Source organism: Entelurus aequoreus, linkage group LG10 (assembly GCF_033978785.1).
Source record: "Entelurus aequoreus isolate RoL-2023_Sb linkage group LG10, RoL_Eaeq_v1.1, whole genome shotgun sequence".
In the NCBI taxonomy this organism is placed as follows: domain Eukaryota; kingdom Metazoa; phylum Chordata; class Actinopteri; order Syngnathiformes; family Syngnathidae; genus Entelurus; species Entelurus aequoreus.
Genome location: NC_084740.1, coordinates 39,372,603 through 39,395,706, shown reverse-complemented (window position 1 = coordinate 39,395,706; position 23,104 = coordinate 39,372,603). Strand labels below are relative to the sequence as shown.

General features: G+C 37.1%; 2 protein-coding genes across 4 annotated transcripts in view; both read right to left on the bottom strand.

The window, feature by feature from the left end:
* Window positions 1–724: 724 nt before the first annotated feature.
* Window positions 725–9,858, bottom strand: sst1.2 (somatostatin 1, tandem duplicate 2). 2 transcript variants are annotated; one of them, XM_062062153.1, is made up of 4 exons: window positions 9,756–9,858; window positions 4,577–4,703; window positions 1,168–1,346; window positions 725–1,079 (listed from the first exon to the last, which is right to left on the bottom strand). In XM_062062153.1, exons 1-4 carry the CDS (start codon window positions 9,804–9,806, stop codon window positions 867–869), a joined length of 570 nt encoding a protein of 189 aa, XP_061918137.1. In that variant the 5' UTR covers window positions 9,807–9,858; the 3' UTR covers window positions 725–866. The 2 variants fall into 2 exon arrangements, with proteins under 2 accessions (XP_061918137.1, XP_061918136.1); XM_062062152.1 differs by having other exon boundaries at window positions 1,168–1,349; window positions 9,756–9,851.
* Window positions 9,859–20,012: 10,154 nt separating this feature from the next.
* Window positions 20,013–23,104, bottom strand: part of col4a3 (collagen, type IV, alpha 3) — a 43,939-nt gene continuing 40,847 nt past the window's right edge. For both annotated transcript variants that reach the window (XM_062060830.1, XM_062060831.1), the window contains one exon: window positions 20,013–20,675. In XM_062060830.1, coding sequence (XP_061916814.1) covers window positions 20,594–20,675 — 82 coding nt within the window. In that variant the 3' untranslated portion in view covers window positions 20,013–20,593. The remainder of the gene's footprint in view (window positions 20,676–23,104) is intronic.

Here is a 23,104-nt window from a genome sequence, read left to right as displayed (position 1 = left end):
ATATAATTATAATGTATATATATATTATATATATATATACGTATATATATATATATTTATATATATATATATATATATACATACGTATATATATTATATATATTATTAATATATATATATACAGTATATATATATGTATATATATATATATATATATATACATATATATTATTATACAATACAACTAATAATAATAGAGTTACTCTTTGTTGTAAGTTGATCTATATATCTATCTTCTTTTTTTCTTTTCTTTATTGTCACTAAAGATACACTGTTCTGCAGAGGTGTACTTACAACAATTTTATAGACTAATGATACTGTTTAAAGTTGCATCAGTACGGGGTTGGTAGAGCGGCCGTGCCAGCAACTTGAGGGTTCCAGGTTCGATCCCCGCTTCCGCCATCCTAGTCACTGCCGTTGTGTCCTTGGGCAAGACACTTCACCCACCTGCTCCCAGTGCCACCCACACTGGTTTAAATGTAACAGGTATTGGGTTTCACTATGTAAATTTAAACACGGAGGTTATGTATAAAGGCTCCGGTTGCCATGGAAACACACACGAACGCGTTGAGTCAACATTTTAAGTCGGGACTAATTAGGCCTTGAAAGTCTCACATGCTGGGTCAACATTTGCACTTCCTGATCTCCATTAAAGAACATTTAGGAAAAACACACTCGCACGCACGCACACACGCACGCCACGGGAGGCGGAGCCAAGACGGTGTCAGATTTCTCTTTTTAATGAATCAACAACATAATACAGGCAGGTGAAAGCAGGCGGCTGCTGATTGGTCGATCTCTCAGGGCACGCCCGTGTCGTCTGCTCTACAGGGAAGGAGGCGGAGCTTAGATAGAGGGCGTGGCAACTAACAGGAAGTGAAGCCTTTCCAGTAGAAGTTCTTGCAGCCGGCTTTGCGCTCACGGGGGGGCATGTTGTTGGGGGCCTCCACCGAGCGCTCCGGGTTCATCCTCCCGCTGCTGCCAGTTGCCGCGGCGACCAGCTCAGCCTCCCGCTGGTCGTCGGCCTCGGGCAGCGCCAGTCGGGCCAGCAGGTCCTCCACCGCACGCTTGGTCCAGTCCTGCAACACAAGCCGACAAGCATCACATCAAGTCCAGAAACCGGGCCCGGCGGTTTTTTAGGCACGTTAAGACCTCCGAGGTTCGGACCTGTGACAGGACAGCGGCGTCGTGAGCGCGTTGCATCATCTGATGGCGGCGCAGCTCCGGGTTGAGGTCCTGGTCCTGGTACTCGTCCTGCTCTCTGTCGGGCTGAGAGGAAACTGCCGGGCTGCGCAGAACCAAGGCGATGACGACCAAGATGGCGGGACCCGGACCAGGCTGCATGTCTGCTGAAAGAGAAGGAAGAAACACACAACATAAAGGTCAAATACTAGATTGGACAGTTCTCGTCCAGACAAAAGCTGTCCTATCTAGTTTTTGAACATGGTCTGAATAAGCTGCTTGGCTATGACCTGATTGACGACAACATTCACAGACACACAGCATGAGCTGAAACCCTAGATAGGACAGTTCTAGTCAGGTGAAAGCTGTCCTATCTAGTCTTTGAGCATTGACTGATGAAGCTGATCGAGCATGGCCGAAAGGACGACAATATTCACAGACACACATAATGAGCTGAAACCCTAGATAGGACAGTTCTAGTCAGGTGAAAGCTATCCTATCTAGTCTTTGAACATTGACTGATGAAGCTGATCGAGCGTGGGCGGATGAACGACAACATTCACAGACACACAACATGAGCTGAAACCCCAGATGGGACAGTTCTAGTCAAATGAAAGCTGTCCTATCTAGTCTTTGAGCATTGACTGATGAAGCTGATCGAGCATGGTCGGATTGACGACAACATTCACAGACACACAACATGAACTCAAACCCTAGATAGGACAGTTCTAGTCAGATGAAAGCTGTCCTATCTAGTTTTTGAGCATGGTCTGAATAAGCTGCGTGGCTATGACCTGATGAACGACAACATTCACAGACACACAGCATGAGCCTAAACCCAAGATGGGACAGTTCTAGTCATATGAAAGCTGTCCTATCTAGTCTTTGAGCATTGACTGATGAAGCTGATCGAGCATGGTCGGATGGACGACAACATTCACAGACACACAACATGAGCTGAAACCCTAGATAGGACAGTTCTAGTCAGATGGAAGCTGTCCTATCTAGTCTTTGAGCATTGACTGATGAAGCTGATCGAGCATGGGCGGATGAACGACAACATTCACAGACACACAACATGAGCTGAAACCAGTGTTTGGGACAGTTCTAGTCAGATGAACGCTGTCCTATCTAGTCTTTGAGCATTGACTGATGAAGTTGCTCGAGCGTGGGCGAATGAACGACAACATTCACAGACACACAACATGAGCTGAAACCCTAGATAGGACAGTTCTAGTCAGGTGAAAGCTGTCCTATCTAGTTTTTGAGTATGGTCTGAATAAGCAGCGTGGCTATGACCTGATGAACGACAACATTCACAGACCCACAGCATGATCCTAAACCCTAGATGGGATAGTTCTAGTCAGATGAAAGCTGTCCTATCTAGTCTTTGAGCATTGACTGATGAAGCTGATCGAGCATGGCCGGATGGACGACCACATTCACAGACACACAGCATAAGCTGAAACCCTAGATAGGACAGTTCTAGTCAGATGAAAGCTGTCTTATCTAGTTTTTGAGCATGGTCTGAAGAAGTTGCGTGGCTATGACCTGATGAACAACAACATTCACAGACACACAACAACAAGGCTAAAACATTTAATAGGACAGTTCTAGTCAGAATAAAGCAGTCCTATCTGGTCTTTGAGCATTGACTGATGAAGATACTTACCATACCATACCATTCCAACTTAATTAAGAGAACACAATGACCTGATGAACGCCAACACTCACAGACACACAACATCAAGGCTAAAACACTTGATAGAACAGTTCCAGTCAGAAGAAATCTGTCCTATCTAGTTTTTGAGTATGGTCTGAATAAGCAGCGTGGCTATGACCTGATGAACGACAACATTCACAGACCCACAGCATGATCCTAAACCCTAGATGGGACAGTTCTAGTCAGATGAAAGCTGTCCTATCTAGTCTTTGAGCATTGACTGACGAAGCTGATCGAGCATGGCCGGATGGACGACCACATTCACAGACACACAGCATAAGCTGAAACCCTAGATAGGACAGTTCTAGTCAGATGAAAGCTGTCTTATCTAGTTTTTGAGCATGGTCCGAAGAAGTTGCGTGGCTATGACCTGATGAACAACAACATTCACAGACACACAACAACAAGGCTAAAACATTTAATAGGACAGTTCTAGTCAGAATAAAGCAGTCCTATCTGGTCTTTGAGCATTGACTGATGAAGATACTTACCATACCATACCATTCCAACTTAATTAAGAGAACACAATGACCTGATGAACGCCAACACTCACAGACACACAACATCAAGGCTAAAACACTTAATAGAACAGTTCCAGTCAGAAGAAATCTGTCCTATCTGGTGTTTGAGCGTTGATTGATGAAGCTACTTACCATAACATACCACACCAACTTATTTTTATGAAAACACAATGACCTTATGAACAACAACATTCACAGACACACAACATCAAAGCTAAAACACTTGATAGGATAGTTATAGTCAGAAGAACGCTGTCCTATCTGGTCTTTGGGCATTGACTGATGAAGCCACTTACCATACCATACCATACCACCAATTAAGAGAACACAATGACCTGATGAACGCCAACATTCACAGACACACAACATCAAGGCTAAAACACTTGATAGGACAGTTTTAGTCAGAAGAAAACTGTCCTATCTGGTCTTTGAGCATTGATTGATGAAGCTACTTACCATACCATACCAACTTATTTTTATGAAAACACAACGACCTGATGAACAACAACATTCACAGACACACAACATCATAGCTAAAACACTTGATAGGATAGTTATAGTCAGAAGAACGCTGTCCTATCTGGTCTTTGAGAATTGATTGATGAAGCTACTTACCATACCATACCATTCCAACTTCATTAAAAGAACACAATGACCTGATGAACGCCAACACTCACATACACACAACATCAAGGCTAAACACTTGATAGGACAGTTATAGTCAGAAGAACGCTGTCCTATCTGGTCTTTGAGCATTGACTGATGAAGCCACTTACCATACCATACCATACCACCAATTAAGAGAACACAATGACCTGATGAACGCCAACATTCACAGACAGACAACATCAAGGCTAAAACACTTGATAGGACAGTTTTAGTCAGAAGAAAGTTGTCCTATCTGGTCTTTGAGCATTGACTGATGAAGCCACTTACCATACCATACCATACCACCAATTAAGAGAACACAATGACCTGATGAACGCCAACATTCACAGACAGACAACATCAAGGCTAAAACACTTGATAGGACAGTTTTAGTCAGAAGAAAGTTGTCCTATCTGGTCTTTGAGCATTGGCTGATGGAGCCACTGGATTAGGACCTGATGCACGGCAACATTCACAGACACACAACATGAAACTTGCATACTTGCTACTTCTGCTTCTGCCGCTGGTTCTGGTTCTGGTTCTGGTCGGGGATCGGAGCCGGTCTGTGGTGGCGCTCGTCTACCTGCGGCTCTTTTGAAGGCTGGAGCCCCTCCCCCCCGCCACCGTGCCTGCGTGTGATTGACAGCTGAGCGCGCAGGAGATGCAGGAATGTTGAGCAAACTTCCATTAGTGCCAAATGGCTTGTGAACAATAAAACAATAAAAGAGAAAAGAGGCGCGAGGCGTAGAATTAACGGAGCGTTAGCGGATTAGCAGACTTCATTAGCAGGCGCCAATATTTTCCATTAAGCAAAGCGCTCGCCCACTCCACTGCTCCGTCTTTATTGGAGCCAAATGTTCTGCTAAGAACATTCCCATCGTGACGGCAAACATAGCTTTTTTTTGGCTACATTGGCCACAAGTTAGCTTTATTTTATCTATGTTAGTCACAGTTTAGCTTTATTATGGCTAAATTAGCCACAAGTTAGCTTTATTTTGTCTGTTACCACAGGTTAGCTTTATTATACCCCCAAATTAGTTATTTTTCTGGCTACATTGGCCACAAGTTAGTTTTATTGTATCTATGTTAGTCACAGTTTAGCTTTATTATGGCTAAATTAGCCACAAGTTAGCTGTATTTTGTCTACGCTAGCCCCAGGCTAGCTTTACTATGGCTACATTAGCCACAAGTCAGCTTATTTTCTCTATGTTAGCCACAGGTTAGCTTTATTATACCCCCAAATTGGCTTTTTTTGGCTACATTGGCCACAAGTTAGCTTTATTTTTTATCTATGTTAGTCACAGTTTAGCTTTATTGTAGCTGAATTAGCCACAAGTTACCTTTATTTTGTCTATGTTAGCCCCGGGTTAGCTTTATTATGGCTCCATTAGCCACAGGCTACTTTGGCCAAAAGTTTGCTTAATTTTGTCTACGTTAGCCCCAGGCTAGCTTTATTATGGCTACATTAGGAACAAGTTAGCTTTATTTTCTCTATGTTAGCCACAGGTTAGCTTTATTATACCGTATTTTTCGGAGTATAAGTCGCTCCGGAGTATAAGTCGCACCGGCCGAAAATGCATAATAAAGAAGGAAAAAAACATATATAAGTCGCACTGGAGTATAAGTCGCATTTTTTGGGGAAATGTATGTGATAAAAGCCAACACCAAGAATAGACATTTGAAAGGCAATTTAAAATAAGTAAAGAATAGTGAACAACAGGCTGAATAAGTGTACGTTATATGAGGCATAAATAACCAACTGAGAACGTGCCTGGTATGTTAACGTAACATATTATGGTAAGAGTCATTCAAATAACTATAACATATAGAACATGCTATACGTTTACCAAACAATCTGTCACTCCTAATCGCTAAATCCCATGAAATCTTATACGTCTAGTCTCTTACGTGAATGAGATAAATAATATTATTTGATATTTATTATTTAAGTCAAACTATGAAAAAAACTGCGACTTATAGTCCAAAAATACGGTACCCCCAAATTAGCTTTTTTTTTGGCTACATTGGCCACAAATTAGCTTTATTTTATCTATGTTAGTCACAGTTTAGCTTTATTATGGCTAAATTAGCCACAAGTTAGCTTTATTTTGTCTGTTAGCCACAGGTTAGCTTTATTATACCCCCAAATTAGTTATTTTTCTGGCTACATTGGCCACAAGTTAGTTTTATTGTATCTGTGTTAGTCACAGTCTAGCTTTATTATGGCTAAATTAGCCACAAGTTAGCTGTATTTTGTTAGCTTTATTATACCGTATTTTTTCGGAGTATAAGTCGCTCCGGAGTATAAGTCGCTCCGGAGTATAAGTCGCTCCTGAGTATAAGTCGCACCCCCGGCCAAACTATGAAAAAAACTGCGACTTATAGTCCGAAAAATACGGTATTAGGTTTTTTTCTAGTTCAACAGTAGAAAAAAAAATAGTGTCCAATATTGCAACAAATATTATAGCATCTAACTTTGTTGGTCAAAATCCAAATAAATACTTAAATATCTGCTTAACTTATGATTTCGAAGCAAGTTATCCATCAAATTGCACACTATAAAAATGACCGATACATTTTACTGTAAAAATTTTGGGAGTTTTTTTTTCCTCCAGCTTTTTACTGTAAGTTGAAAAAAAAAAACGACCAATGTTTGTTTTTTAGAGTAAAATTCTGTCGACTGAGCTGTCAGATATTTTATTTTGATCCACGGTTGACGATTTTATGGTACCACATGTTATTATGGTAAAAAAAAAACTGGCAGCTGAGTTGCCAAAATAAAATTAAACCGCGGCACTGTATTTCTATTTACAGTAATATGTTGTAAAAAAATAATAATAATAATAAAATAACACCATATATTTTACAGTAAAAGTCTGGCAACTAAGCTGCCAGTTTATTTCTGTAAAAAACAGTGGTCAAATCCACAGATTTTTTTCTTACTCTTTACGTACATTTTGTTTTTAAATATTTAAATTCATAGGCAAATTCATTAAATATTTACTGTTACATTGGCAGCCATGACTGCGGTGTGGCCCTCAATGAAAACAAGTTTGACACCCCTGGTCTAGTGGGACAGGCCAAAGTTAAGTCGGAGAAAATGCAGTCCTTTATACATTATTTAATGTTTCTATCCGGCCCGGTAGCAAATGCTTCACGGACCGGTACCGGTCCCCCGACCGGTGGTTGGAGACCACTGCTGTTGTGCATTTCAGGGTTTTCAGGGTCGATTTCCATTAGTTATGGTCCTGTGCTCTTGTTTTGTTACATGATGTTGAATGCACTCCCTTTACACTAGGAATTACAAATAATAAATAATCATAAGTCCAATATTTTCTCAGCTAAAATAAACTTAACAACCTCATAAATACAGTTTTTAACATAATGAGATCCCTGAAGACATAAGATAACACTCGGATAGTCACCTTGACTCTCCTTTCATTCAGTATATATCTGGTGTATATCATATATATATATATATATATATATATATATATATAGGTCTTAATTAGATACCGTGGTAGAGCGTAATATGTATGCGTGGGGAAAAAATCACAAGACTATTTCATCTCTACAGGCCTGTTTCATGAGGGTTTCCTCAATCATCAGGAGATTTTCATCTCCTGATGATTGAGGAAACCCTCATGAAACAGGCCTGTAGAGATGAAAGAGTCTTGTGATTTTTCCCCCACACATACATATATATATATATATATATATATATATATATATATATATATATATATATATATATATATATATATATATATATATATATATATATATATATATATATATATATATATATATAAAATGTATATCAGATATAATCGAACCTCGGATCCAGGAGGAACAGTGTGGTTTTCGTCCTGGTCGTGGACCAGCTTTATACTCTCGGCAGGGTCCTTGAGGGTACGTGGGGTAACTTTTTTTTTAGTAGTTTCTTTTATCTTCTTTTTACCTTCTTGTTAGTTACTTTTCACCTACTCTTACCTTTTTTTTTAACCAATATTTTCCTTCTTTTTACTTACTTTTACCTTCTTTTACCTGTTTTCCTGGAGCGTAGATCCCCCCACTTACATATCTTGTATAAAATAGTGTGCTTAAAGGCCTACTGAAAGCCACTACTCGCGACCACGCAGTCTGATAGTTTATATATCAATGATGAAATCTTAACATTGCAACACATGCCAATACGGCCGGGTTAACTTATAAAGTGCAATTTTAAATTTCCCGCTAAACTTCCGCTTGAAAACGTCTATGTATGATGACGTATGCGCGTGACGTCAATGGTTGAAACGGAAGTATTCGGACACATTGTATCCAATACAAAAAGCTCTGTTTTCATCGCAAAATTCCACAGTATTCTGGACATCTGTGTTGGTGAATCTTTTGCAATTTGTTTAATGAACAATGAAGACTGCAAAGAAGAAAGCTGTAGGTGGGATCGGTGTATTAGCGGCTGGCTGCAGCAACACAACCAGGAGGACTTTGACTTGGATAGCAGACGCGCTATCCGACGCTAGCCGCCGACCGCATCGATGATCGGGTGAAGTCCTTCGTCCTTCCGTCAATCGCTGGAACGCAGGTGAGCACAGGTGTTGATGAGCAGATGAGGGCTGGCGTGGGTGGATAGCTAATGTTTTTAGCATAGCTGTGTGAGGTCCCGTAGCTAAGTTAGCTTCAATGGCGTCGTTAGCAACAGCATTGTTAAGCTTCGCCAGGCTGGAAAGCATTAGCCGTGTAGTTACATGTCCATGGTTTAATAGTATTGTTGATTTTCTGTCTATCCTTCCAGTCAGGGGTTTATTTCTTTTGTTTCTATCTGCAGTTAAGCCTGATGCTATCACGTTAGCTCCGTAGCTAAAGTGCGTTTGGTAATGTTGTAACAAATAATATTTCTATTAAATAGGCTTTACATTGCATTTTAATTAACGTGGGATTATTTTTTGTATTTAGAAATAATAGTACCAACTTTATTTTATTTATTTTTTCTCCAACATTTGTGGCACTGGCGTGGCGCCCCCTGATGGATGGCGCCCTTAGCATTTGCCTATACGGCCTATGCCACGGGCCGGCCCTGCTCATTTTCAAGAGGATATAGTATCCGAGGTGGTTTAAAATACAAATCTGTGATCCACAATAGAAAAAGGAGAGAGTGTGGAATCCAATGAACCCTTGTACCTAAGTTACGGTCAGAGCGAAAAAAGGTACGTCCTGCACTGCACTCTAGTCCTTCACTCTCACTTTCCTCATCCACGAATCTTTCATCCTCGCTCAAATTAATGGGGTAATCGTCGCTTTCTCGGTCCGAATCGCTCTCGCTGCTGGTGTAAACAATAGGAAAATGTGAGGAGCCTTTCAACCTGCGACGTCACGCTACTTCCGGTACAGGCAAGGCTTTTTTTATCAGCGACCAAAAGTTGCGAACTTTATCGTCGATGTTCTCTACTAAATCCTTTCAGCAAAAATATGGCAATATCGCGAAATGATCAAGTATGACACATAGAATGGATCTGCTATCCCCGTTTAAATTAAAAAAAATCATTTCAGTAGGCCTTTAAGGACCTCTGCAATATGGTCTTCGTTTCATTTAGCATTTTTTTATGCTTGACAATGTTCAATTTAGATCACAAATAAGTCAAAGATACAAAAAACAAACAAACTGCGATAGAACTTACTTTGAAGTGCGACGTGGCGGAGGACAAGTGTGTGCAGCTGCAATCACTCATCAGGACAGGTGTTGAAGGAGAGCCATTATGCAAAACCAACTTTCCTTACCTATTGCACGGCAAAAACTGAAATCTAAGTAAGATGAAATATCTCAAATAAGGGTGATATTTGCTTGTTTTCTGTCTGATAAGATAATTATTTTAACTAAGCAGATTTTATGTGAGTGTTTTACTTGTTTTAAGTGTTTTGGTCCTAAATGATCTCAGTAAGTGCTGAGATGTGATGACCTATATTGAGTAAAACATGCTTGAAACTAGAATATCAACTGTTGCAAAGCTGTGTCATCAACACTCACAAGTATAAAACTACTTTTTTAAAGTAATAATTTCTTACTCCAAGCATGAAAAAAAAATAAATCATGATTCCGAGCGCATATCATTATGTCAAGATAATGGCACTAGCATTTACTTCATTTAAGAATATTTTTCAACATATTGAGCAAAAAGGTCTCTTTTTTTTTGTACCAAGAAAAGTGCACTTGTTATTAGTGAGAATATACTTATTTTAAGGTATTTTGGGTTCATTGAAGTTAGCTAATTTTACTTGTTTTGGAAAGTCTTGACAAGCCAAATTTTCTTGTTCTATTGGCAGATAATTTTGCTTAGTTCAAATAAAATACCACTCATTTTTGTATTTTTTTTCTCCTTGTTTTTGAACACTGACTTTTTGCAGCGTGGTACCTGCTTTTGTGTATTCTATCTGCCGAAAATATAAAAATGGAACCATGAAGGCATGGGGAGTTACTTGTAAAACTACCTTGCCTTCCTTCATACTTCCTCAAAATGAGCCATTTGGAATTTGCCCACTTTGTGACAGATATGTCCATATATGGTCAAGATTTACCCAAAGAGCTTTGCGCGAGTCCACTTGTAGTCAATAAGTTCCTCCTTTTTCTCTATCCTCTTGATGTGGGGCAGACTGGCTCGTACATGCACATGCATCCTCCACTGTTGCCATTTCGTTATGGAATACATAATATTACAATTATGATAGAATAGACAGTACTTTATTGAACCCTGGGGGAAATTCAGCACCACAGTTCGCTCACAATAAACAATAAGGTATTTTTTTACATGTGAATAATATAAATACAGAATACATACAGAATGATGTTGAAATTACTGCCTTTGCATCTCATCCCTTTCCTTGCTCTTTGTTTTTGTACTTAGTGTTTTGCGTGTGGATTGGTTTTGTGTGACATTAAAAATATTTTTTCCTGCATGTCACCTCGGTCTCTGCATCCTGCGGGTCCGGCCCTAACCAATCATAACGTCTCCGGCACCATGGTAGGTTATTGCAGGCGAACCAAATTAAAAAATCACTGACTGAGTCACTGACACACGGGATTCTTTGTTTGCACTCACGAGTCTGCAGAACGATACGCGGGCAGACTGCGTTCATGCATGCAATGTTTGGTCGAGACCAGGGGTGGAAAAAATGCGGCCCCGGGGGACATTTGTGGTCCACAGCTGATGTAAAAAAAAAATTTTGAAGTGTAATAAAAGAGCAAACGGGTGTAATGTAATGAGAAAAAGTTGCAGATTCAGGAATTGCGTGTGAATGCTCCAATGCTGAAGATAAACTGAAATCCTGGATTTTTTTTTTTAATTGTTGAAGTAGATCACACAATTCCTGAACAGACTGGATATTTTGAAGTTGGAACAGTTTGAATCAGATGAAAAACGTGGGAGTTGTGGAACTTTGAAGAACGTCCCATTCATTTCAATGGGAATTTCCCCCAAATTTGGGAATTTCGGGAAAAGCGGGAATTTTTTGGGAAAATGGTAAAAAAAACAACTTGAATGTGGTGAATGAGTTGAAATGGTTGGTGTTGGAATTTTTCAAATCGGTCGAGAAATGTTGAAGTTGTAACATGTTGAATTGAGAAATGGTGTTACGGAATTCCTGGAGTTTCGGAGAAACCGGGAATTTTTCCGGTTAAAAAAAAACACAACTTTGTTTTTTTTTGTCCTGATTAAGAGGAATGTTTTGAGGGTGGAATGGTTGAAGTGTGTTGAAATCTGTGGGAGGAGTAGTCGCCAGAAAAAAGGGCTTTGGAAAACCAGGTATTCTGGAAAATCCTGGAATTTTTTTGAATTTGGAAAAAATGTTGTTTAAATTTCCAGGATGGTGGAATGTGTTGAAGGTAGAATGGTTTGAATCGGTTGAAAAATGTGGAAATGGTGGAAGTTTGAAAAGTGGCCAATTCATTTTGAATGGGAAAATGTACCGGAAAACCTGGAATTCTGGGAAATTTCGGAAAGCCCGCGATTTCCGAATAGGCTGAACAGTTTGAAGTTGGAACGGTTTGAATTGGGTGAAAAACGTGGAAGGTAGAGCGCGCCAAAATCTGGAAAAGAATACATTTAATAAATAGATTAATTTTGGTGTAGAAAACCATGTGTGAATCCTTTGGAGCATTCACACTATAATTGACATATTTTTTAACTCCAATTACTTCACATCAAAAATTCCACTTTGAATATTTTTTGGGGGGGAATTTTGCATTTTTACTGTTTTTGCCATAAAAAAAATTAATTTTGACAAAAGGGGCATAAAACATTTTTAAAAATGCAAACTTTATGTCAACAGATAGATTTGAAGTTGAACTATAGAAATTTCAGCATTGGAAGTGAGAAACCAAATTGTTTTTAACACGTTATTGACTGAGACCCTTTTGGGTCCCCGGGACCTTTAACACTACCAAAATGACAATATATATTGTATTGGTTTTTGAAGTTGATCTATAGAAATTTTGGCATTGGAAATGAAAAACCAAATTGTTTTTAACACTTTATTGACTAAGACCCTTTTGGGTCCCCGGAACCTTTAACGTTACCAAAATGACAATATGTATTGTATTGTTTTTTGAAGTTGATCTATAGAAATTTTACCATTAGAAGTGAAAAACAAAATTGTTTTTAACACTTAATTGACGGAGACCCTTTTGGGTCCCCGGGACCTTTAACGTTACCAAAATGACAATATATATTGTATTGGTTTTTGAAGTTGATTTGTAGAAATTTTAGTATTGGAAATGAAAAACTAAATTGTTTTTAACACTTTGACTGAGACCCTTTTGGGTCCCTGGGACCTTTAACGTTACCAAAATGACAATATATATCGTATTGGTTTTTGTAGTTGATCAGTAGAAATTTTAGCATTTGGAGTGAAAAACTAAATTGTTTTGAACACTTTATTGACTTAGACCCTTTTGGGTCCCCGGGACCTTTAACGCTACCAAAATTAAAATACATATTGTATTGGTTTTTGAAGTTGATCTATAGAAATTTTAGCATTGGGAGTGAAAAACCAAATTGTTTTTAACACTTAATTGACTGAGACCCTTTTGGGTCCCCGGGACCTTTAACGCTACCAAAATTACAATATATATCGTAGTGGTTTTTGAAGTTGATCTATAGAAATTTTAGCATTGGAAATGAAAAACTAAATTGTTTTTAACACTTTGACTGAGACCCTTTTGGGTCCCCGGGACCTTTAACGTTACCAAAATGACAATATATATCGTATTGGTTTTTGAAGTTGATCAGTAGAAATTTTAGCATTGGGAGTGAAAAACTAAATTGTTTTTCACACTTTATTGACTTAGACCCTTTTGGGTCCCCGGGACCTTTAACGCTACCAAAATTAAAATACATATTGTATTGGTTTTTGAAGTTGATCCATAGAAATTTTAGCATTGGGAGTCAAAAACCAAATTGTTTTTAACACTTTATTGACTGAGACACTTTTGGGTCCCCGGGACCTTTAACGCTACCAAAATTACAATATACATCGTAGTGGTTTTTGAAGTTGATACTATAGAAATTTTAGCATTGGAAATGAAAAACTAAATTGTTTTTAACACTTTGACTGAGACCCTTTTGGGTCCCTGGGACCTTTAATGCTACCAAAATGACAATATATATTGTATTAGTTTTTGAAGTTGATCTGTAGAAATTTTAGTATTGGAAATGAAAGACTAAATTGTTTTTAACACTTTATTGACTGAGACCCTTTTGGGTCCCCGGAACCTTTAACGCTACCAAAATGACAATATATATTGTATTGGTTTTTGAAGTTGATCTATAGAAATTTTAGCATTGGAAGTGAAAAACTAAATTGTTTTTCACACTTTATTTACTGAGACCCTTTTGGGTCCCCGGGACCTTTAACGCTACCAAAATTAAAATACATATTGTATTGGTTTTTGAAGTTGATCTATAGAAATTTTAGCATTGGGAGTCAAAAACCAAATTGTTTTTAACACTTTATTGACTGAGACACTTTTGGGTCCCCGGGACCTTTAACGCTACCAAAATTACAATATATATCGTAGTGGTTTTTGAAGTTGATCTATAGAAATTTTAGCATTGGAAATGAAAAACTAAATTGTTTTTAACACTTTGACTGAGACCCTTTTGGGTCCCTGGGACCTTTAACGCTACCAAAATGACAATATATATTGTATTAGTTTTTGAAGTTGATCTGTAGAAATTTTAGTATTGGAAATGAAAGACTAAATTGTTGTTAACACTTTATTGACTGAGACCCTTTTGGGTCCCCGGAACCTTTAACGCTACCAAAATGACAATATATATTGTATTGGTTTTTGAAGTTGATCTATAGAAATTTAAGCATTGGAAATGAAAAACAAAATATTTTTTAACACTTTATTGACTGAGACCCTTTTGGGTCCCCGGGACCTTTAACGCTACCAAAATTAAAATACATATTGTATTGGTTTTTGAAGTTGATCTATAGAAATTTTAGCATTGGAAGTGAAAAACTTAATTATTTTTAACACTTTATTGACTGAGACCCTTTTGGGTCCCTGGAACCTTTAACGCTACCAAAATGACAATATATATTGTATTGGTTTTTAAAGTTGATCCATAGAAATTTTACCATTAGAAGTGAAAACCCAAATTGTTTTTAACACTTTACTGACTGAGACCCTTTTGGGTCCCCGGGACCGATAACTTTACCAAAATGACAATATATATTGTATTGGTTTTTGAAGTTGATCTATAGAAATTTTGGCATTGGAAATTAAAAACCAAATTGTTTTTAACACTTTATTGACTGAGACCCTTTTGGGTCCCTGGGACCTTTAACGTTACCAAAATGACAATATATATTGTATTGAATTTTTAAGTTGATCTATAGAAATTTTAGTATTGGAAGTGAAAAACTCAATTGTTTTTCACACTTTATTGACTGAGACCCTTTTGGGTCCCCGGGACCTTTAACGCTACCAAAATTAAAATACATATTGTATTGGTTTTTGAAGTTGATCTATAGAAATTTTAGCATTGGAAGTGAAAAACGAAATTGTTTTTCAGACTTTATTGACTGAGACCCTTTTGGGTCCCCGGGACCTTTAACGTTACCAAAATGACAATATGTATTGTATTGGTTTTTGAAGTTGATCTATAGAAATTTTACCATTAGAAGTGAAAAACCAAATTGTTTTTAACACTTAATTGACGGAGAACCTTTTGGGTCCCCGGGACCTTTAACGTTACCAAAATGACAATATATATTGTATTGGTTTTTGAAGTTGATCTGTAGAAATTCTAGTATTGGAAATGAAAAACTAAATTGTTTTAACACTTTGACTGGGACCCTTTTGGGTCCCTGGGACCTTTAACGTTACCAAAATGACAATATATATCGTATTGGTTTTTGAAGTTGATCAGTAGAAATTTTAGCATTGGGAGTGAAAAACTAAATTGTTTTTAACACTTTATTGACTTAGACCCTTTTGGGTCCCCGGGACATTTAACGCTACCAAAATTAAAATACATATTGTATTGGTTTTTGAAGTTGATCTATAGAAATTTTAGCATTGGGAGTCAAAAACCAAATTGTTTTTAACACTTTATTGACTGAGACCCTTTTGGGTCCCCGGGACCTTTAACGCTACCAAAATTACAATATATATCGTAGTGGTTTTTGAAGTTGATCTATAGAAATTTTAGCATTGGAAGTGAAAAACTAAATTGTTTTCAACACTTTATTGACTGAGACCCTTTTGGGTCCCCGGGACCTTTAACGCTACCAAAATTAAAATACATATTGTATTGGTTTTTGAAGTTGATCTATAGAAATTTTAGCATTGGGAGTCAAAAACCAAATTGTTTTTAACACTTTATTGACTGAGACCCTTTTGGGTCCCCGGGACCTTTAACGCTACCAACATTACAATATATTGGTTTTTGAAGTTGATCTATAGAAATTTTAGCATTGGAAGTGAAAAACTAAATTGTTTAACACTTTATTTACTGAGACCCTTTTGGGTCCCCGGGACCTTTAACGTTACCAAAATGACAATATATATTGTATTGGTTTTTGAAGTTGATCTGTAGAAATTTTAGTATAGGAAATGAAAAACTAAATTGTTTTTAACACTTTGACTGAGACCCTTTTGGGTCCCCGGGACCTTTAACGTTACCAAAATGACAATATATATTGTATTGGTTTTTGAAGTTGATCTGTAGAAATTTTAGTTTTGGAAATGAAAAACTAAATTGTTAACACTTTATTGACTGAGACCCTTTTGGGTCCCCGGAACCTTTAACGCTACCAAAATTACAATATATATTGTATTGGTTTTTGAAGTTGATCTATAGAAATTTTAGCATTGGGAGTGAAAAACAAAATAGTTTTTAACACTTTATTGACTTAGACCCTTTTGGGTCCCCGGGACCTTTAACGTTACCAAAATGACAATATATATTGTATTGGTTTTTGAAGTTGATCTGTAGAAATTTTAGTATTGGAAATGAAAAACTAAATAGTTTTTAACACTTTGACTGAGACCCTTTTGGGTCCCCGGAACCTTTAACGCTACCAAAATTACAATATATATTGTATTGGTTTTTGAAGTTGATCTATATAAATTTTAGCATTGGGAGTGAAAAACAAAATAGTTTTTAACACTTTATTGACTGAGACCCTTTTGGGTCCCCGGGACCTTTAACGCTACCAAAATGACAATATATATTGTATTGGTTTTTGAAGTTGATCTGTAGAAATTTTAGTATTGGAAATGAAAAACTAAATTGTTTTTAACACTTTATTGACTGAGACCCTTTTGGGTCCCCGGAACCTTTAACGCTACCAAAATTAAAATACATATTGTATTGGTTTTTGAAGTTGATCAGTAGAAATTTTAGCATTGGAAGTGAAAAACTAAATTGTTTTTAACACTTTATTGACTGAGACCCTTTTGGGTCCCTGGAACCTTTAACGCTACCAAAATGACAATATATATTGTATTGGTTTTTGAAGTTGATCTATAGAAATTTTAGCATTGGTAGTGAAAAACTAAATTGCTTTTCACACTTTATTGACTGAGACCCTTTTGGGTCCCTGGAACCTTTAACGCTACCAAAATGACAATATATTTTGTATTGGTTTTTGAAGTTGATCTATAGAAATTTTAGTATTGGAAATGAAAAACTAAATTGTTTTTAACACTTTATTGACTGAGACCCTTTTGGGTCCCCGGGACCTTTAACGCTACCAAAATTAAAATACATATTGTATTGGTTTTTGAAGTTGATCTATAGAAATTTTAGCATTGGAAGTGAAAAACTAAATTGTTTAACACTTTATTTACTGAGACCCTTTTGGGTCCCCGGGACCTTTAACGTTACCAAAATGACAATATATATCGTATTGGTTTTTGAAGTTGATCTGTAGAAATTTTAGTATAGGAAATGAAAAACTAAATTGTTTTTAACACTTTGACTGAGACCCTTTTGGGTCCCCGGGACCTTTAACGTTACCAAAATGACAATATATATTGTATTGGTTTTTGAAGTTGATCTGTAGAAATTTTAGTATTGGAAATGAAAAACTAAATTGTTAACACTTTATTGACTGAGACCCTTTTGGGTCCCCGAAACCTTTAACGCTACCAAAATTACAATATATATTGTATTGGTTTTTGAAGTTGATCTATAGAAATTTTAGCATTGGGAGTGAAAAACAAAATAGTTTTTAACACTTTATTGACTTAGACCCTTTTGGGTCCCCGGGACCTTTAACGTTACCAAAATGACAATATATATCGTATTGGTTTTTGAAGTTGATCTGTAGAAATTTTAGTATAGGAAATGAAAAACTAAATTGTTTTTAACACTTTGACTGAGACCCTTTTGGGTCCCCGGGACCTTTAACGTTACCAAAATGACAATATATATTGTATTGGTTTTTGAAGTTGATCTGTAGAAATTTTAGTATTGGAAATGAAAAACTAAATTGTTAACACTTTATTGACTGAGACCCTTTTGGGTCCCCGAAACCTTTAACGCTACCAAAATTACAATATATATTGTATTGGTTTTTGAAGTTGATCTATAGAAATTTTAGCATTGGGAGTGAAAAACAAAATAGTTTTTAACACTTTATTGACTTAGACCCTTTTGGGTCCCCGGGACCTTTAACGTTACCAAAATGACAATATATATCGTATTGGTTTTTGAAGTTGATCAATAGAAATTTTAGCATTGGGAGTGAAAAACTAAATTGTTTTTCACACTTTATTGACTTAGACCCTTTTGGGTCCCCGGGACCTTTAACGCTACCAAAATGACAATATATATTGTATTGGTTTTTGAAGTTGATCTATAGAAATTTTAGCATTGGAAGTGAAAAACTAAATTTTTTTCAACACTTTATTGACTGAGACCCTTTTGGGTCCCCGGAACCTTTAACGCTACCAAAATTAAAATACATATTGTATTGGTTTTTGAAGTTAATCAGTAGAAATTTTAGCATTGGAAGTGAAAAACTAAATTGTTTTTAACACTTTATTGACTGAGACCCTTTTGGGTCCCTGGAACCTTTAACGCTACCAAAATGACAATATATTTTGTATTGGTTTTTGAAGTTGATCTATAGAAATTTTAGTATTGGAAATGAAAAACTAAATTGTTTTTAACACTTTATTGACTGAGACCCTTTTGGGTCCCGGGACCTTTAACGCTACCAAAATGAAAATACATATTGTATTGGTTTTTGAAGTTGATCTATAGAAACTTTAGTATTGGGTGTGGAAAGCCAAATTGTTTTTAACATTTTATTGACTGAGACCCTTTTGGGTCCCCGGGACCTTTAACGCTACCAAAATGACAATATATATTGTATTGGTTTTTGAAGTTGATCTGTAGAAATTTTAGCATTGGAAGTGAAAAACAAAATTGTTTTTAACACTTTATTGACTGAGACCCTTTTGGGTCCCCGGGACCTTTAACGTTACCAAAATGACAATATATATTGTATTGGTTTTTGAAGTTGATCTATAGAAATTTTAGCATTGGGAGTGAAAAACAAAATTGTTTTTAACACTTTATTGACTGAGACCCTTTTGGGTCCCGGGACCTTTAACGTTACCAAATGACAATATATATTGTATTGGTTTTTGAAGTTGATCTATAGAAATTTTAGCATTGGAAGTGAAAAACCAAATAGTTTTTAAAACTTTATTGACTGAGACCCTTTTGGGTCCCTGGAACCTTTAATGTTACCAAAATTAAAATACATATGGTATTGGTTTTTGAAGTTGATCTATAGAAATTTTAGTATTGGGTGTGAAAAGCCAAATTGTTTTTAACATTTTATTGACTGAGACCCTTTTGGGTCCCCGGGACCTTTAACGTTACCAAAATGACAATAGGTTTTTGAAGTTGATCTGTAGAAATTTTAGCATTGGGAGTGAAAAACAAAATTGTTTTTAACACTTTATTGACTGAGACCCTTTTGGGTCCCCGGGACCTTTAACGCTACCAAAATGACAATATATATTGTATTGGTTTTTGAGGTTGATCTATAGAAATTTTAGCATTGGAAGTGAAAAACCAAATAGTTTTTAACACTTTATTGACTGAGAACCTTTTGGGTCCCTGGAACCTTTAACGTTACCAAAATTAAAATACATATGGTATTGGTTTTTGAAGTTGATCTATAGAAATTTTAGTATTGGGTGTGAAAAGCCAAATTGTTTTTAACACATAATTGACTGAGACCCTTTTGGGTCCCCGGGACCTTTAACGTTACCAACATTTAAATATATATCGTATTGGTTTTAAAAAAATAAAAAATATCATGCTTTCGTTTTTCAGTGGAAAAAGTATATGAAAACTGAATGATGCGAAAACCGAGGTACCGGGGAAGATAAACATATTTCAACAACATAAAAAAACCAGACATTTATGACAATTAACACAGAAGAAAACCGAGAAGTCGAGGATTGATCCGATACCGATTCTAACCTAAATGTGGGTCATGTGTCCCAAAACCACCAGACCCAACTCGGTCACAAACAAGAACACCATGTGAGTGGGGGGGGGGGGGGGGGGGGGGGGGAATAAAAGCCGTCATTTATTCTTTAATGGAAACCCACCCCCACCCCACCTGGTCCGCTCTAATGGAGAAGTCTTTGCGGCAGCTGGTTGCCACGGTAACATATTAACAGTCAGCCATCGCTAAGGAGCTGCCGGCATGAGGCATGGTAGGACGCTGATGACATCACACTGCGATGTTTGCATTTCATTAGGCCCCGGCTGTCTTTTAAGTGCTTCCGAGAACCACGACAACTTGAGGCAAGTGAGCTTGAATGGAAGTTAAGTGACACACACACGCACACACACATTATAGTTATATTTCTAGCACTGGTGGAACTGGTGGGAGCCATAGTCAAGAGGACCCCTCACTGGTGCTGTTGCTAAAACAACTAGCGGTCTTGTTGGCACGGCGACAGACCGAGACCAGGTGTTCACAGACGCTTGGAGCACACTCTGCAGCGACTGATGAAGTCTTCTGGAAGGTCTCCAGCTTCCGTGTGAGGTCTTGGCTTGCTGCGAAACAGAGAGAGACATCGGGATCCGTAAGAGACTTTTCTAGGGTCGGGTGCCGGTTGTTTTGAATATTGACATGATTCCACTTGGCAGTGTCATCATGTCATTGCTTTTTTTATGGTTTATGATTATTGTAACTCTGGTCCTCCTAGAAAGGTTATTGCACCTTTAAAACTACTCCGAAATTCAGCGGCCCATGTCCTGACAAAGACCAGAAGGTGGACACTATTGTTCATTATTTTTATTTATTTTTATTAATGTCTGGAATGATAATGTCAATGAGGGATTTTTAATCACTGCTATGTTGAAATTGTTACTAATATTGATACTGTTGTCGATAATATACATTTTTGTTTCACTACTTTTAGATTGTTCTGTGTCATGTTCTGTGTTTCAGGATCATTTTTTAAAGTTTCTTCTTATGGTTTATAAATGTTTTTATAGTATTGGGCCTTCTTATTTTTCAGATTTGCTTTTACCCTTCGGACCATGAGATCCTCCGGCACTCATCTCCTAATTATTCCAAAAGTCAGGACACAAAGTCACGGGATGGCATCATCTTGAGAATATCGCCCAATTGTCTCTCATGCTTTTATTACGAGTCGTATGATTATTGTAACTTTCTGGTCTTCCTAAAAAGGTTATTCAGCGGCACATATCCTGACGAAGACCAGAAGGCGGGCTCACATTACACCAGTTTTAAAAACTCTGCATTGCCTTCCCGTGTGTTTCAGGATCAACTTGAAGTTTCTTTTTATTGTTTATAAATGTTTTTTTATGGTATTGTGCATTCTTATCATTCATTTTTGCTTTTACCCTACAAACCTTCACGGACCCTGAGATCCTCCGGCACTCATCTCCTAATTATTCCAAAAGTCAGGACAAAAAGTCACAGGATGGCATCTTTCCACTATTATGGGAAACACACATCGAAACTACATCTTTAACTCCATCACTCCAAGTGAAAATTCTGGGAGTCGTTTTCGACTCTGACCTTAGTTTTATACCACATATAGAAAATACTAGAAAATTTGTTTTTTATCATCTTGCGAATATCACCCAATTGTCTCTCATGCTTTTATTTTGAGTCGTATGATTATTGTAACTTTGCGGTCTTCCTAAAAAGGTTATTCAGCGGCACGTGTCCTGACGAAGACCAGAAGGCGGGCTCACATTACACCAGTTTTAAAATATCTGCATTGGCAAAGTGGAGCTTTACCTAAAGTTTGACCGTTTTTCAAGGGAGTGAACTTACTGCCAAAACGGCATAAACACACAAAAATGTTTTTACCCACCCCCAAACGATTCGCAAATAAAAAATAAAATATATATATATTTTTGCAAATAAACGATTCTCAAGTAGCTTTTGATACTTGGCGCCATCTTAGAAGTTTGCTTTTGTTTTCTATGTCAGCATGCTAACGTTTTATGCTAGCATTTTAGCTCATTTTATACATTTGAACCTAAATATCATGGCTTTTGATACTTGGCGCCATCTTAGAAGTTTGCTATTGTTTTCTATGTCAGCATGCTAACGTTTTATGCTAGCATTTTAGCTCATTTTATTCATTTGAACCTAAATATCATGGCTTTTGATACTTGGCGCCATCTTAGAAGTTTGCTATTGTTTTCTATGTCAGCATGCTAACGTTTTATGCTAGAATTTTAGCTCATTTTATTCATTTGAACCTAAATATCATGGCTTTTGATACTTGGCGCCATCTTAGAAGTTTGCTATTGTTTTCTATGTTAGCATGCTGACGTTTTATGCTAGCATTTTATTCCTTTGAACCTAAATATCATGGCTTTTGATACTTGGCGCCATCTTAGAAGTTTGCTATCGTTTTCTATGTTAGCATGCTGACGTTTTATGCTAGCATTTTAGCTCATTTTATTCCTTTGAACCTAAATATCATGGCTTTTGATACTTGGCGCCATCTTAGAAGTTTGCTATTGTTTTCTATGTCAGCATGCTAATGTTTTATGCTAGCATTTTAGCTCATTTTATTCATTTGAACCTAAATATCAAGGCTTTTGATACTTGGCGCCATCTTAGAAGTTTGCTATCGTTTTCTATGTCAGCATGCTAACGTTTTATGCTAGCATTTTAGCTCATTTTATTCCTTTGAACCTAAATATCATGGTTTTTGATACTTGGCGCCATCTTAGAAGTTTGCTATCGTTTTCTATGTTAGCATGCTGATGTTTTATGCTTGCATTTTAGCTCATTTTATTCCTTTGAACCTAAATATCATGGCTTTTGATACTTGGCGCCATCTTAGAAGTTTGGTATCGTTTTCTATGTTAGCATGCTGATGTTTTATGCTAGCATTTTAGCTCATTTTATTCCTTTGAACCTAAATATCACGGCTTTTGATACTTGGCGCCATCTTAGAAGTTTGCTATTGTTTTCTATGTCAGCATGCTAA